Below are 14,056 nucleotides of genomic sequence, written 5' to 3' on the forward strand. Positions count from 1 at the left end.
ACCTCTAAATGAAGTGAAGTCCGAGTCATCAGTATATAAGACTGTTGCTAATAAGACGTTGAAAGTGTTGACAGACAGTATATAAACTACGATTAATATTTGTATGGTAGTGCGCTCGAAGATAGCCCGGTTCCTAACAACGCACACCATTCATGGTTTTGGTGTTTTTCTGTGTTATAATGCAAAAAACATACGATGTTTTTTGTTAGTTCTTTTATTATTAAAGTTTATAATATGTAGTGGCATGTTCCAATTTAATCAAAGATTTTTCTTTATATTTATTCATGAAATGATTTTATGAATATTTTAAAACGCCGCGGGCCATTAGTAGTTACGTTACCTTATAATTATATTTTCGGACACGAAAATGATCATAATTTCAGTTCATAATAGAACATTTCTCCTCTAATAGGGTCCGCTCAAAGTATAAACAAACCAATGTGTTATTATGATTTATAACTTCGGCATAATTTCACGATCGATCTACACAATAAAAGGAATTAAAAGACAAGTGGATTATCGCTTTATGTATTATCAAGCTGTTTGTAACATACTCACTGAAAAGTTTGTTTGTATACGTCATATTGATATAGAATTAATCCGCTGATGGTATCTAGTTACACTAGCAAGCTGGTTTACCGTTTTACTATCAACGCAGTCAATAGTAAACAAGATTGATTGTACAGTTGAAGCCAGTATCGGTTTGCTGCTAGACAAGACTCACCTATAGAAGAATCAGTATTCGCCGTACGAGATGTTTTAATACACAACAATAACAAGAAACGGTTTCTTCGACTATTTTGTTGAGACGCGTTGTTAAAAGAGCTTGTTTAAAGGCAACGTCAAAATTAATATTACAAGCGTGAATGTTATTCTAAAATACACCCCAACATGGAAGATAATGAAGCACGGGCGGCGTGTCTGATTCCGTTGCAGACTTATGGTAAGTTTTGAGGACACTAAATTCTGTAGTATTGTATGTAATTTGTAGCATTTTTTTGTATAATTCACTCTGTGCTCGTCAATTTGTGATTTTATTATTTTTGTTCTTTTTAACATTACACTTGTTCGGTGTTAATTGTCATTATTGTAACTGATTGAACCACTGTGGCCTTGTGACTACAACTCGGAAGATGCCAGTGACTTGGCAGTGCCAAGCAGCATGGCATCGTAATCCTTTCCGTAAGACGTTCATGGGACCAAACCGCGAGTTAACACCAGCGTTTTAATTTTTTGTAGTTATTCAATATAAACAAAATAATCCAGAGTTCGCAGTCTTAATCAAAATTTTCCCGCGCATTCCATAATATGCGTCACAATAATATATTATCTGCAATAAAGTAACTGCATCTGCATTATATCTATATTGTTGACAATGATATGTTAAAATATTGTATTTAATCAAAAATGATTACTGATCTAACTCATAATCACTCATCCATTTTAAATGTTACTTTGAAAAAATATATGTAAAAACTAGATAATGCGCTTGTAGAGGAAACATAAATCGATTGTAAGTAAATAAATGGGCGTCTCTCAATGAAATCTAATTATAATTTTTTGCCTGCTCCGAATTCAAGTAGAAATTCTCTAAAACCTCATATTTAGTTATCTCGTCATTCGGAATATCATTTGTGATACTACAGAACTGAATATTTTTGCTTTTAACCTTTATCGTGGCATGTGTATTGTATATCAATAGGAACGTGATAGGGTTTTCTACATCACCGAGGGTCATTCATTGAGCGTCCTTATCAGAAAAATATAGGTTTATTTCATCAGGAAGGATTACTTCTGTATTAATGTCAAATTAGACCAACTTGGCGGAATGGCTTACTCGAGGAAATGACCCTCAATATAAAGAAATTGCATCGAAAAATTACAGATCCGATGCACTTTAAAGATAGTAAATATCATAAATATGTTTTATATCCATTTACAAGTTCAATAAATACACATTTTTATAATATTATATTGATATTGCTCTTTAAATAGAGTTTAAATCGGAATATTATGTAAAACGATACTGAATTTGACACAGAATAAACCTTTAAAATGTAATGAATTTCATAATTTCACTTTTAATCCGCGCCATAAATTATACTATTAATGATGTAGGCACACGAGGGCACGCGTTTTTTATCATCAGCAAGATAAATATTTATAACAAAAGGACATATAGACAGCGCCACAGTCGAGAGACGCAGTTCGTCTGACCATCACGCCATGGAATCCAAGACGGAGCCACTCTCCCAAGACCCTGAGACGCCGAGGACGAAGGTGGACCTGGACACAATCCTGGTGGAGGAGCTAGGCCAGTTCGGCAGGTACCAGCTCCGGACTCTGGCATTGGCTGCTGGGCTCGTGATATTCGCCGCGTGGGCCGCCACGGAATATGTGTTTACAACCGCCAGGATTAGCACACGGTGAGCTATTTTGAGTCAAATTATTTGGTACCTTTGATTTGTTGCAGATTTGTACTATTTATTGAGCCTCTAAAATCTAAATCAAGTTTGAGTAAATTTAACAATCGTTACTATGAATTAACACAAACAATTTTCATAATTTATAACATTTTCGATACTATGATTACTTTGCTGTATTCGCAGCTTACTCAATGATTTTGGCCTTAGATTATTGTTAAAAATTCTTATTATTTAATATTTAAGATCATACCAACAATCCGATATTATTGGTATTTTATTTTATAACAATAATACTATATTTATCGATATACTGTTTATTGTACTTACCCTAAAAGGGAAACTTTTACGATTAATATCTTTCAAAACCTTTTATTATCTTATAAAAACAATAATATTGTTTGCAATAGTATCTACAATATAGATATTGACATCTCATATTCTTGCGGTAACGTTTTTCATTAGTGAAAGCGGTGGGGTATTGTATCCTATTCTCGAGCTGATAAAAGCGATTACATTAAAAGAGATATAAAAAAAATGAAAAACATAATCCTATACCCAAGTTCTATCCTTTCTGCAGCTAAGGGAACCCGTTGCATATTGACTTTACGGCAGGTTCTCATTAAAGTGGAGTTTAAATAACGAAATCTCTACCACCGAAAGATATTCCTGATAAGGTTTTTTTTATAAAATAGGATTCAATTATATTCGTGAATACCCAGCCGCTTATTACTGAAAATAATGGAGTTTCTTCTTGCACTTGTCTTCATCCTTTTAAAATGGAATTTCCAATTTTTTTATCATAATGTTAATAGGTTTTGGCTTAGTTTTGACGACCGGTTATCTGGTTGGGGTGAACTTTCTGGGAGATTTGGTTTCTGAAAAATCGTTTTAGTAAAACTACTTTAATCTTACTCATTTGTGGAATTTACCACATGACTACTCAGTTTATAGCCCAGGAGCGTTATACTACTGGGAAAAATGGAGCGAGCTTTTAAATCAGTTTCCCATGTTTTATATATTTCTCGATAACTTCCAATAATAAAGCGCAAGTGGGCGGCATGTGCAAGGTACATGTGGGCGCGACGCGTGCAGAATGCGCAAGAGCATTGTCCGATCGTGGTGCGCCATTTGTTAATAAACGTTTTGCATACATTCGCTATCGACAGCCGTATCTCGATTACACGAAGGTTTTATTACCATGATTTGTTCTGAGAACTGATGGCGTCAATTGATTGTGAAAGCCAGGTAAACACAGCAAATTGCATATATTGTTAATCTTTATTGCATGTAGTCAGTCGTGAGCAAGGCAGTCGAGATTGTATTTGTTTTCAGGGATTAAAGGGTGGCAGATGTAGAGGGAGAAGTTATCTAACTCAGGATTAATTGCGATTGCTGTACGGTCAATCGGTTATGTCTTTTCTATAACTTTAAAGGATAAAGAATGTGAATGAATGACTTCACTACAATTAGGTTCTTTGGCACATAACTGGTCAAGAAAAACAGAAAAAAACTTAAAAACTTACCATTTATCTTCTGTCCAGATGCCTGATCCCAGAGTGCGAGACGTCCGCCTCAGCATTGTTCTCCCCAGACTGGATCTTCAATGCCGTACCCGCCTCGGGCTCAGGGTTCGACAACTGCCAGCGGTTTGCGAACTCTTCGACCAGTATTGTCTCTAGCGAAACCTGCCCTGCTGCGCTTTTCGACAACAACAATGTCATCCAGTGTGAAGAGTATGTTTATGAGAACACCCACAGTGTTGTGTATGATGTGAGTTACTTTTATATAATGATATGTTAACCTGATACTAGGTGTGTATACCTCGCGTCCTATAATTATTAGTAAACAGAATTGTATTAAAAGGCAACTACTGCACCTAAATAATTATTTATAATATTTTAAAGACGCATTTATTTTCGTAAGTTTAGAAATATTTCTCTGAAATAACTGATCTCATTCCGATTTTATTGAAAAATAACTGCTAATGGGTTCTCTGAGTTGCTATTAAACATAAAACAATAATTCATGTGAAAGAGTTGATTGCACTGCGCATAACACCTGCTCCGCCGCGTGACTCGAGTATCTTTAGATATTAGTATGCCGTAGGAAGTAACAACCAGCATAATATCCACTTATGATGTAACATTTGTTGCAGAGATACATTGTTGTGCTGTCATTTACATTGTATTTAACATATTAATGGCACCGCAACCAGATCGAGATGCTATCTATGTGCAAATGCTTGTAAATTTAGATGATGGAGCGAGCCAGTTGCTTGCCTCATGTGAGCACGAGAATTAAGTGCTTATAAAAAGTAGCAACTCAATTCGGAGCCTCGGTTTTAAGGGTATTGTGGAGGGCTCATCATCCTCGTACATTAAATATTGAATGTCATAACGTCCTATTATTTGACTCATTGCTCTATCGTAACCGTACGGATTGCCCTATAAGAATTCTAATACGACAAAATCGCTCGTGTCTTTATATTTCTCAAAGCGATCATATGATGTTCAAACATGATCGAAATTATCTTGTATTCCAAGATAGTGTGAAAATTTCTTAGATTCACAATATTCAGACATTGCTAGAGACGTGTAATCCTTAAGTTCAGTAAGTATATAATTTTGTTTTCAGTATGGCATGGCTTGCGACGAGTGGCGTCGTACCCTCATCGGTTCGATCAGGACCACTGGCACCCTCACTGCGCTGCCCATCACCGGGTTCGTCTCCGACCGGTGGGGCAGGAAGACAGCTCTCGTCATCAACGCGTTTAACACCGCGTTCATCGGTGCCACCAGATACTTCGCCGACACGTACATCGGCTTCGCAATCTCTGAGTTCGCCGAAGCTATGTTCGGTTCTGGTGGATTCTCTACGGCTTATATTTTGGGTAAGTAGACATTTTTAATAATCTGTGGTCAGATCTTTTTATGTGTTTTATTCTTCATGTAGATTCTGGTAGTGTTTAAAAATTACCTATAGTTGCGTTTGTTGCTTCTTTAAGTTGGGATTTGTGGTATTCATACTTGCGTTCCTAATTTTGCTATTGTGTCATTATCTTTATATAAATTTATATTAAATGTATAGTGCGATACCTACCTAGGTAAAACATTTTAATTATCAAATTACTATAATAAAGTAATATCTCCTTTTTATACGGGCTATTAGCTAAAATTTGCAATACACGATGAGAAGAAAAACAAAAAATGCCTCGCGTATTTTATAACGATTAAATTTTACCATTAGAACTGATCGACAAAGCGAGCAAGGGGTTCGCCAGACGCCCTAACTGCGTTAAAGAGCAAAACTTACTTACTATGATAGTATACTATAACAGTGAAATGTAAAAAGGACTTCTTTTTATATTTACAATTATTGCTATTAGCTCTCACTTCCACCACTTCTAACTGTGTTTTGTGTTTTTGAAACAGTCAACCTGAAGATATTAGTGAGATAGTATCCATAAGTATTAATCTAAAGATTTGTACCGCCGTAGTTTGAAGTTATTCGTCCGTGAATATTCGTTTTATTTTTTATTTCTTATTAACACAATGTCACTCACGTTTATTCTGTTATAGATTAAATTGTAGGTATCTATGTAACAAAATAAAAAAAAAGTATTGTATATGCACGACTGGATTAGGGCTTATCGCTCAGAATTATCAGGAAGTTAATTAATAAATAAAAAGGATAAAATAGACTTCATAAACGAATATTATTTGTGTTCATATTTTAAGTACGCAATTTAAACTCATAATATCTGCGATGGTTGGTAGAGGTACAACCTCATCATCCGGGATTAGATGTGCTTATCTCCATGATGTAACGAGAGGCGAGGCTATCGCAGATCGATACAAGATTGTCTAAAGTATATTTAAATCAAGAAACTTATTAAACGCGGAAGAGAATATTATTACACAAGATTAACTTTGAAACAAATAAAAATCGTACTTTAATTCAAATGATGTTCTCACGCGATAAAAATGTAACAAAAACATAACTAACCTATCAGTAAGACTTAAGCTTTTAAGCTAAATCCCTTGTTGTTTTGATAATGAATTAGACCTTCATAATATTAAGGTCAAGGGCACATGCTGGATTATTGACTAGGATAGTTTTGTTTCCTATTCTGGGATTAACTTAGACAAATCGTTTCTAACAGGTATTTATCACAAAGTCCTTTTTCAAGGTTCGCTTCCAGCGTATTGATAACTTCTAAGCCATATAAAGAATTATGATTATTTTTTATAGTAATAATAATTTTTATGGTGCAGATAATGACTGAATTCATTTCGGTATTTAGAATACGGAATTTATTTGTACCATAAATGTATTTATTCCTGGGTTTCACAATCATTGGGTTGATTATCATTTTTCATTTCAACACGTGTTTGGCTGCAGGCCAACGCAACATCTTCAAAGTTCAAGGGTATGATGAATTAAATAGTGGCAAAATTTAGGAAAACATTATTTCACCGTCTCACATACACTTGTTATAGCAATAACCATGTTAGTAGGTCATCGGTTTATTTTATTCCGTGACACCAGTTGGCGATCCAACTACTACTATTACTGTTGTACCAGTACTACAACAGTAATATTACATACATACTACGGCTACTACTGTTGTACAAAAAACTGATGAAGAAGAACAAATTAAGCACCCAATAGACATCAAATCGTAATTCTTTCATAATCGTTAGTAATTAGCTTCTTTGATTGCTTTCTTTTACAGTTAAGATATTTCAAGGAAAGAGAAATAAAAATGTTATTTAAAATCTATTTTAACGTTAACGTCCACAACAAAGTAGCAGGTAATTATTTAAATGTTATAAAGATACCATAATGTAATATGTGCGCGTACATGTTGCCGATGGAAGTCTGTTGTATCATTTAGAACAATGTAATTTAATATAAACCTATCATTTTATATTAACAGATTATTGATAGAAAGTAATAGGTTCATGATGATTTTATTTATTTTAAATTTACTATTATAGGTTGTTTAATATGTCATTATGCGAAACTCAATAATAGGTTAATAACACACGCTTTACAATTTCGGTCCGCTAGTTCCCGGTTGATAATATATTTATGTAAACTAACTAGATCAGAAAGCGGCGATAGCCTAATTGGGTATGGAACGGACTGCCAAGACGAATGTCCGCAGGTTCAAATCCCAAGGGCACACACCTCTGACTTTTCTAAAATCATGTGTGTATTCTTTGTGAATTTATCGTTCGCTTTAACGGTGAAGTAAAACGTCGTGAGGAAACCTGCACATCTGAGAAGTTCTCTATAGGAATTTCGAAGGTGTGTGAAGTCTACCAATCCGCACTAGGCCAGCGTGGTGGACCAAGGCCTAATCCTCTCAGTAGTAGAGGAGGCCCGTGCTCAGCACTGGGCAAGTATATAATACAGGGCTGATATTATTATTATTATTGTAACTAGATCAGTATTTAATAAAGGAAATCTTTTTCGCAGTCATGGAGGTGATGGGTCCAAAGTACCGCGTGGCAGCTGGTGCCACCATCAACACCTTTTTCTCCGTGGGGCAAGTCACGATGGGTCTTATCGCGTGGGGGGTGCCTAATTGGCGGCTTCTTACCCTCACACTGTACGTACCGCAGTTCATCACCATCCTCTACATCTGGCTCATCTCGGAATCCATCCGCTGGTACATGAGTAAAGGTCGCTACGCGGAGTCTGAAGCGGTGCTAAAAAAAGCAGCCAAAATCAACGGAAAACAGCTATCTGATAAGTCTTTGGCGGCATTGAGAGAGACAGCTGAAGAGGAGAAACGAACCAGAGCGCTTGAAGCGGCGCAGAACGTCAACGAGCCGTGGCTGATCGTGCAAGTGTTCAGGAACAAGAGGATCCTGATTAGGTGCCTGGTGTCGCCGGTGTGGTGGATCACCAACACGTTCATCTACTATGGCATGTCCATCAACGCCGTGAACATTGCTGGTAATAGATACGTGAACTACATGGCGGTCTCCGCGTCAGAGATACCTGGCTACTGGACTGCCTATTTCCTGATGAGCAAGATTGGAAGAAAGCCCGTGCTCATGGGAGCCTTCTGGATATGCTGCGCTTGCCAGATTGCATACATCTTCATGCCACAAGGTAATTTTTCTTGTAATTTGGTAATTTTATCCGCATGATCACGATATTACTACAGCTTTAGCTTTAATAGGTTATGATTCGTGTAAATATCACTACTTGACCTATTTTTTAGGACTTTTGTATAATCAAGGGTGCGTTACATATTGAAGAATAATTTAAATAGTATAAAGTAACAAATGCGAAGCGGTGTATCTGATATTTAAGAGCCTAAATAAACTGACATCGTTGATATACCAGACAACAATTCTGTGATAAAATAAAAAGCAACGGGTCAAATTTCCACAAAAACACAAATACTCGTGTCATCTATTTTATTTAAATTACTGGAAATCGACAAATATTATGTGCTATAGACTGTTTGTTTCTAGGTTTGTACGCGCTGTCGCTGACGGTGTACTTGATCGGCAAGTTCAGCATCGCAATGGTGATGACATCAGTGTACGTGTACACTGCCGAGCTGTACCCCACCAAGTATAGGCACAGCCTCTTCGCCTTCTCGTCCATGGTCGGCAGGATCGGAGGCATCATCGCACCTCTTACGCCTGCTTTTGTAAGTTTCTTCAAAGTCCTTTGGTGGTCAAAACATTTCTTCTTCACTGCTCGGTGTCATAAAATGCGTGCCACTGCTGATCCTGGCTTACAGGAGTTGTAGTGGTGGGTGTGAGGGCGGGAAAGTCTCTGTATTGATTGATTTACAGTGACAAAATGATATTATTATGATCGTTGTGTAACATGCGACTCCATAGAGTCATTAATATAAACGGTGAAGACGTTTATAGTTGTTGTAACTCAATTAATTTAGAACTTTTCCCATATATTCCATGAACACTAATACTATTCCTGATAAATATTTTCTGTCTTCATTCCAGGGTGCTTCAACCTTCGAGAAGTTTCCGTTTGTCTTGTTCGCTTGTTTTGCCTTCGTCTCTGGACTCCTGATCATGCTAACTCCAGAGACGCTCGGCACCAAACTGCCCGACACCATGAAGGAAGCCTCCGACATTGGAAATAAGAGTAAAAATAAGATCTACGAATAGTATTGACATGGTAGATACTTGAATTATTTGTTATGAAAGCCTAATGAGATTCTTCTATAATTTATTTTCAACAGGATACTAAGTACTGATAGAATATGTATAGATTAGTATTATGTAATAAGTTCATTCTCAGGATAACGAGAATAGGATCAAGATGTGCAATGCTAAATAATTCGAAGCTCTGAATATCGCAAATACTTTTAAGGAACCGGTTAGACGCTGCCAATAGTCTAATTGACTCATTTTTAAAGTTGGTTTTAAAAAATATATTTTTTCGATTAGACCAAAAAGAAAATATTACCATATTTTTTTAAGCCTAACAAATCGCAATACTTTATTTACTTTTTATAGTCATGCGGAATAGCTGTCAGCTACGTTAGTTGATAGATTATCCGGACTATGGCTTCATATTGCTAGTAAACAAGCATTTGATATTAAATATATACTACCTTAATAGTCCGCGAGGGCATATAAAGTTTGTTTTGAAATTGTATGACGTTACATCATGTGCGACAGTGTTTTGGATTGTTTGTGTTTTGACGACAATTTTTTTTTGGATTTTATGCAGCCGTCGTATACTTTTGTTAACTGAAATCGCTATATTTTTTAATATGAGTCACAAAGCCTTTTGTTGCATCTTATACACAGTACATAATAACCGCCGCGAGCTGTTTAGACTAATTGCTAAATTAATAAGCAATTGTTTAGATAAAAGTAGATGTAATAAAGTTAATTAGTTTAATAATTAAGTTGAAACAATTGTCACCTCTTTCACCGATTTCAAAAAGGAGAAGGTTCTCAATTCGACGTTTAGTTTCGAGTAATATTCAAAGTTCGTTTGTTTCCATTATTTCGTAGCTTTTGTTTGGTGCACTAATTTTATAGTTTTGAGCGGCGTCTTTCAGTTGAAAAAAAGCATAAAAAAACAGTGACTAGCTCTCGAGTTTTCTTGCAAATATTATCTTATTAAATGAAATAATATTTTGTCATCAAACATTACTCTTTATTATAGACCACTACTTTATCAAAATAATTTGACTTCGAAAAGACGGGATTAGTATAATTAGGCAAATCGAGATAAGTGAATTGCTCAATATGGATTAGGGCTTTGATAGCCATTTTGTTCACACTAATATTATAAGGTCAATTTTGACCTTTGTTAAGTACAATTTAAATGATTTTTAGTAGAATTCGTTCTTAAAGGACGTCATGACAGCAGCAGGAGGTACAGTGCGAACCAGAATCGCACAAGACAGAATGAAATGGAAGGAACTGGAGGAAGGCTCCGTCATAGGGGCGATCAAATGTACCATGAGCAACATTTTTATAGTAAATGTAATTTATATAGTAATAAGAAGTAGCGATATAGTTAAAGAGATTTTTTACCTAGTTATAGTATTTTAGGAAGTTTAAACTGTTCGTTTAATTTTTATTGTTCCTTAAGTTCTTTTATATCTGATATAAAGCCTATTTTATTATTATAATTCTGAAAGGAATAATACCAACTAAAATCTTGCCTACTTTCTCATGAACTTTCGTCATAACAGGCTATTTCCGATATGCGCCGACAAATAAAGAAGCAGTAATACATAAAAACAAAACAGTTGTAACGCGTGTTTATGTTTAAGTAGCGCGCGGATAAACGTTGCCCGTATTTCAGTCACAGATGGCACTTCAAGTCTTTTTATTTGTATAGACACATTATTATATGTATGTTTAAAAAGTTTCTATTGTATTGGATTTATGTGTTAAGTTGCTTGGAAGTATAAGAACTTGTTCACATGCAACGGTTAATGCTCACAGAGATGGCAAGGGAACGTGCACGAGCTATATAGGTGATAAAAAAAGAAACTTTTCAGACCAGTTTGTTTAAATATTTTTGTAATATGACAAAAATATTGTATTTATTTTGCAAAACAAGAGACATTTCTAAATGCTTTTGAAACTCACGTATGACGTTTTTTAACGTTCATTATTTTCTGTCGTTTTTCACATATAGACAATAGCGCTGTTGTGAAATATACATTTTAATTATTTGCCTGTTAGTCTTTGCTCTACTACATACAAATCTAAAAAAATATCGCGCGAACAAATTCCTGAATGAGTTGCATGTGAAAATTTGTTACAATAATAATATACTCGTCGAATAGTTGTTGTATGACTCTTGTTTATGTAAGTTAATTTTTGTTACTTATGAATAAATTAAATTATTTCTTTTCGATTGTTTATTATTGGATTAGTGTATGCAAACAAGAGATACGCCATTTTGCTCTCTGTGGTATAAAATAATGATAACATATTATATGAAGTTATAATTATTATTAATATTTTCTCTATCTCCTGTATAAACAGGAGTCGTAGACGATTAGGTAGTAGCGTCAAAATTTACGAAATCTAAACAATATTTATTAATTTATGTGTTGAAATAAATAAATTCATTTCGAAGAATGTTTAAATACTTCAAACTATTATATTAAAGTGTTGATTTAGAACTAGTGTATTAAGGTTACAAACCGTTAGTTTTGTGTCCAATTGCAAAGTTGAACAACGAAAATATTTGTTTTTAATTTGCAATTATATGCTTATTATCCGAATTTTGGAATTCTTTTCGACATCCTCTAGACTCACAGTAAATCAAGTGATGTGACGGATATCAGCTTGATGTAGCGTGACTGCGCACTAGCAACGCCACTACCTAACCCTCCGAGGATAAAGCCGTGAGCTTATATTTTTTATGCATAACAAATAATTTTAATCGTCGTTATCATTCCTTCCAGTTGTAAAACTTTTATCTTATCTAACTTTTACGTCGCTTAATGCTACTTTGTCCTGGAAATGAATTCTTATTTTTGTTATTTACTTTCCCTTTCATTCAAAGCAATCTAGCTGGTCGAGATTTGTCTCTGGACATTGTTATGGTTAACATCTATTGTCTCAGGATGATGAGCGCTGTGGACTGCCACGCAGTACCGTCTTTGTAGCAAAAAGTTCAGTATATAAGTTATTTTTGCAACACGTCCGTGCGCTCTCAACGCGTCGGGCCCATGGAAGACCAGCGCCGTGGCTCGCCCGCGGCTTGCGCTGAATGGGACCCGTTTCGCACGCACACCATGACGTTCGGGATGATGCACTAATTTGTTTGCGTTTTTATTCCTTGTTATATTTTCATCTATTTGTTTGTGTGTCAGTGTGTTTTATTTTATTTTTTTTCATAACATTTTTTTTCATCTCTGTTTTGTTTGTAAACTGAATGGTGTTGTGCGAATAAATGTTTTCGTATTTGTATGTTGCTACTAAGTAAATAGTATATAAAATATATAAATAAACATACGGAATATAGGCGCTCGTATCGTTGACGGCGAGTGACAATACCTAAAACATTTAAAAACAAAGCGTGCCTCAACTCCCTGATAACCTTGGCGATATCGTCTCAGAAGAGGAATACTAATTGAGAGTCAATGCTATTAGTGAAATTGAATTTATAGCAAAGAATATGTATACGTGCATCAGCATTACGCCTTTTACCCTTTTAAGCGCTAAGCAGAGGTGTATTCACGCTCACATTTCGTTGATAATGTTAGATGCCATGTAACAGGGTTGAACCTATTGCCATTTACAGGACACAAATTTAGACTGCAGGTTGATATAAACAGATAAACTCTACATCAGTACCCGACCCGGAATCGAGACCGTGACCTCGGCACACAAGTACAATAATAAAACGTATGATGCGGCATAATGGCATATTATTGGATGCTTTTCAAAAATGTACTGTTTAAAAAATTCTCCGGATTTTAATAGCGGACGCCGTTTGATAATCTAGTATTGCAAGAACACGCGACATTGACGCGGACTTTAAAAAGAAAATAATTATAAAGGTCCATTCATACGTGCCACAACCTCACTACATGCAGCGATAAATTGTTTGCGTTTTTATTGCAATGTAGTCAATATTGTCCACACGATTGAATTCGGCGGTAAAGTATGGTCCGTGGTAATGGGACCATTCCTTTTCATTCAAATTGTATTATCGCATACATCGTAATCACTTCGCAACCACGTCGCATTCACAACGTAGCTACTGTTGGACCACGTTTTGTCGCTGCGTAGTGGTTGTGGTGCGTGTGAATGGACCGTTAACAAAGACAAAAATATATCACGTGTCTAGGTGAACAGAGTTGAAATGAAAACAAGACGAAACAATAAGATAATTATACATATTAAGCCATTTATATAACTATAAGAAATTATAATTAAAATAAAACTGACAGTTATGTTAGTTACTTCATCATACCATTCACCATAAAGTTTGTACGTTTCCACTCATCAATATTAATACATATTAGTATTATAATGCCAAAGTTTGGATGTTGCTCAATCACGCTAGAAAGATCAACAGTTTTAGATAAAACATGGACAGATAACGATTATACTCTGGGATAACTCATGTGTTACTTTCTCTCCTGG

General features: G+C 35.4%; 1 protein-coding gene across 3 annotated transcripts; it reads left to right on the forward strand.

Annotated features, from left to right (window-relative positions):
• Nucleotides 1-259: 259 nt before the first annotated feature.
• Nucleotides 260-12,183, forward strand: LOC115440343 (organic cation transporter protein). 3 transcript variants are annotated; one of them, XM_030164603.2, is made up of 7 exons: nt 260-943; nt 2,174-2,426; nt 3,968-4,196; nt 5,061-5,316; nt 7,911-8,552; nt 8,921-9,102; nt 9,422-12,183. In XM_030164603.2, the coding sequence occupies exons 1-7, from the start codon at nt 892-894 to the stop codon at nt 9,587-9,589; spliced, it is 1,782 nt and encodes a 593-aa protein (XP_030020463.2). In that variant the 5' UTR covers nt 260-891; the 3' UTR covers nt 9,590-12,183. The 3 variants fall into 3 exon arrangements, with proteins under 3 accessions (XP_030020463.2, XP_030020471.2, XP_030020479.2); XM_030164611.2 differs by having other exon boundaries at nt 262-943; nt 2,183-2,426; XM_030164619.2 differs by having other exon boundaries at nt 264-943; nt 2,119-2,426.
• The last annotated feature ends 1,873 nt before the right edge of the window (nt 12,184-14,056 follow it).

Source organism: Manduca sexta, chromosome 19, assembly GCF_014839805.1.
Source record: "Manduca sexta isolate Smith_Timp_Sample1 chromosome 19, JHU_Msex_v1.0, whole genome shotgun sequence".
In the NCBI taxonomy this organism is placed as follows: Eukaryota; Metazoa; Arthropoda; class Insecta; order Lepidoptera; family Sphingidae; genus Manduca; species Manduca sexta.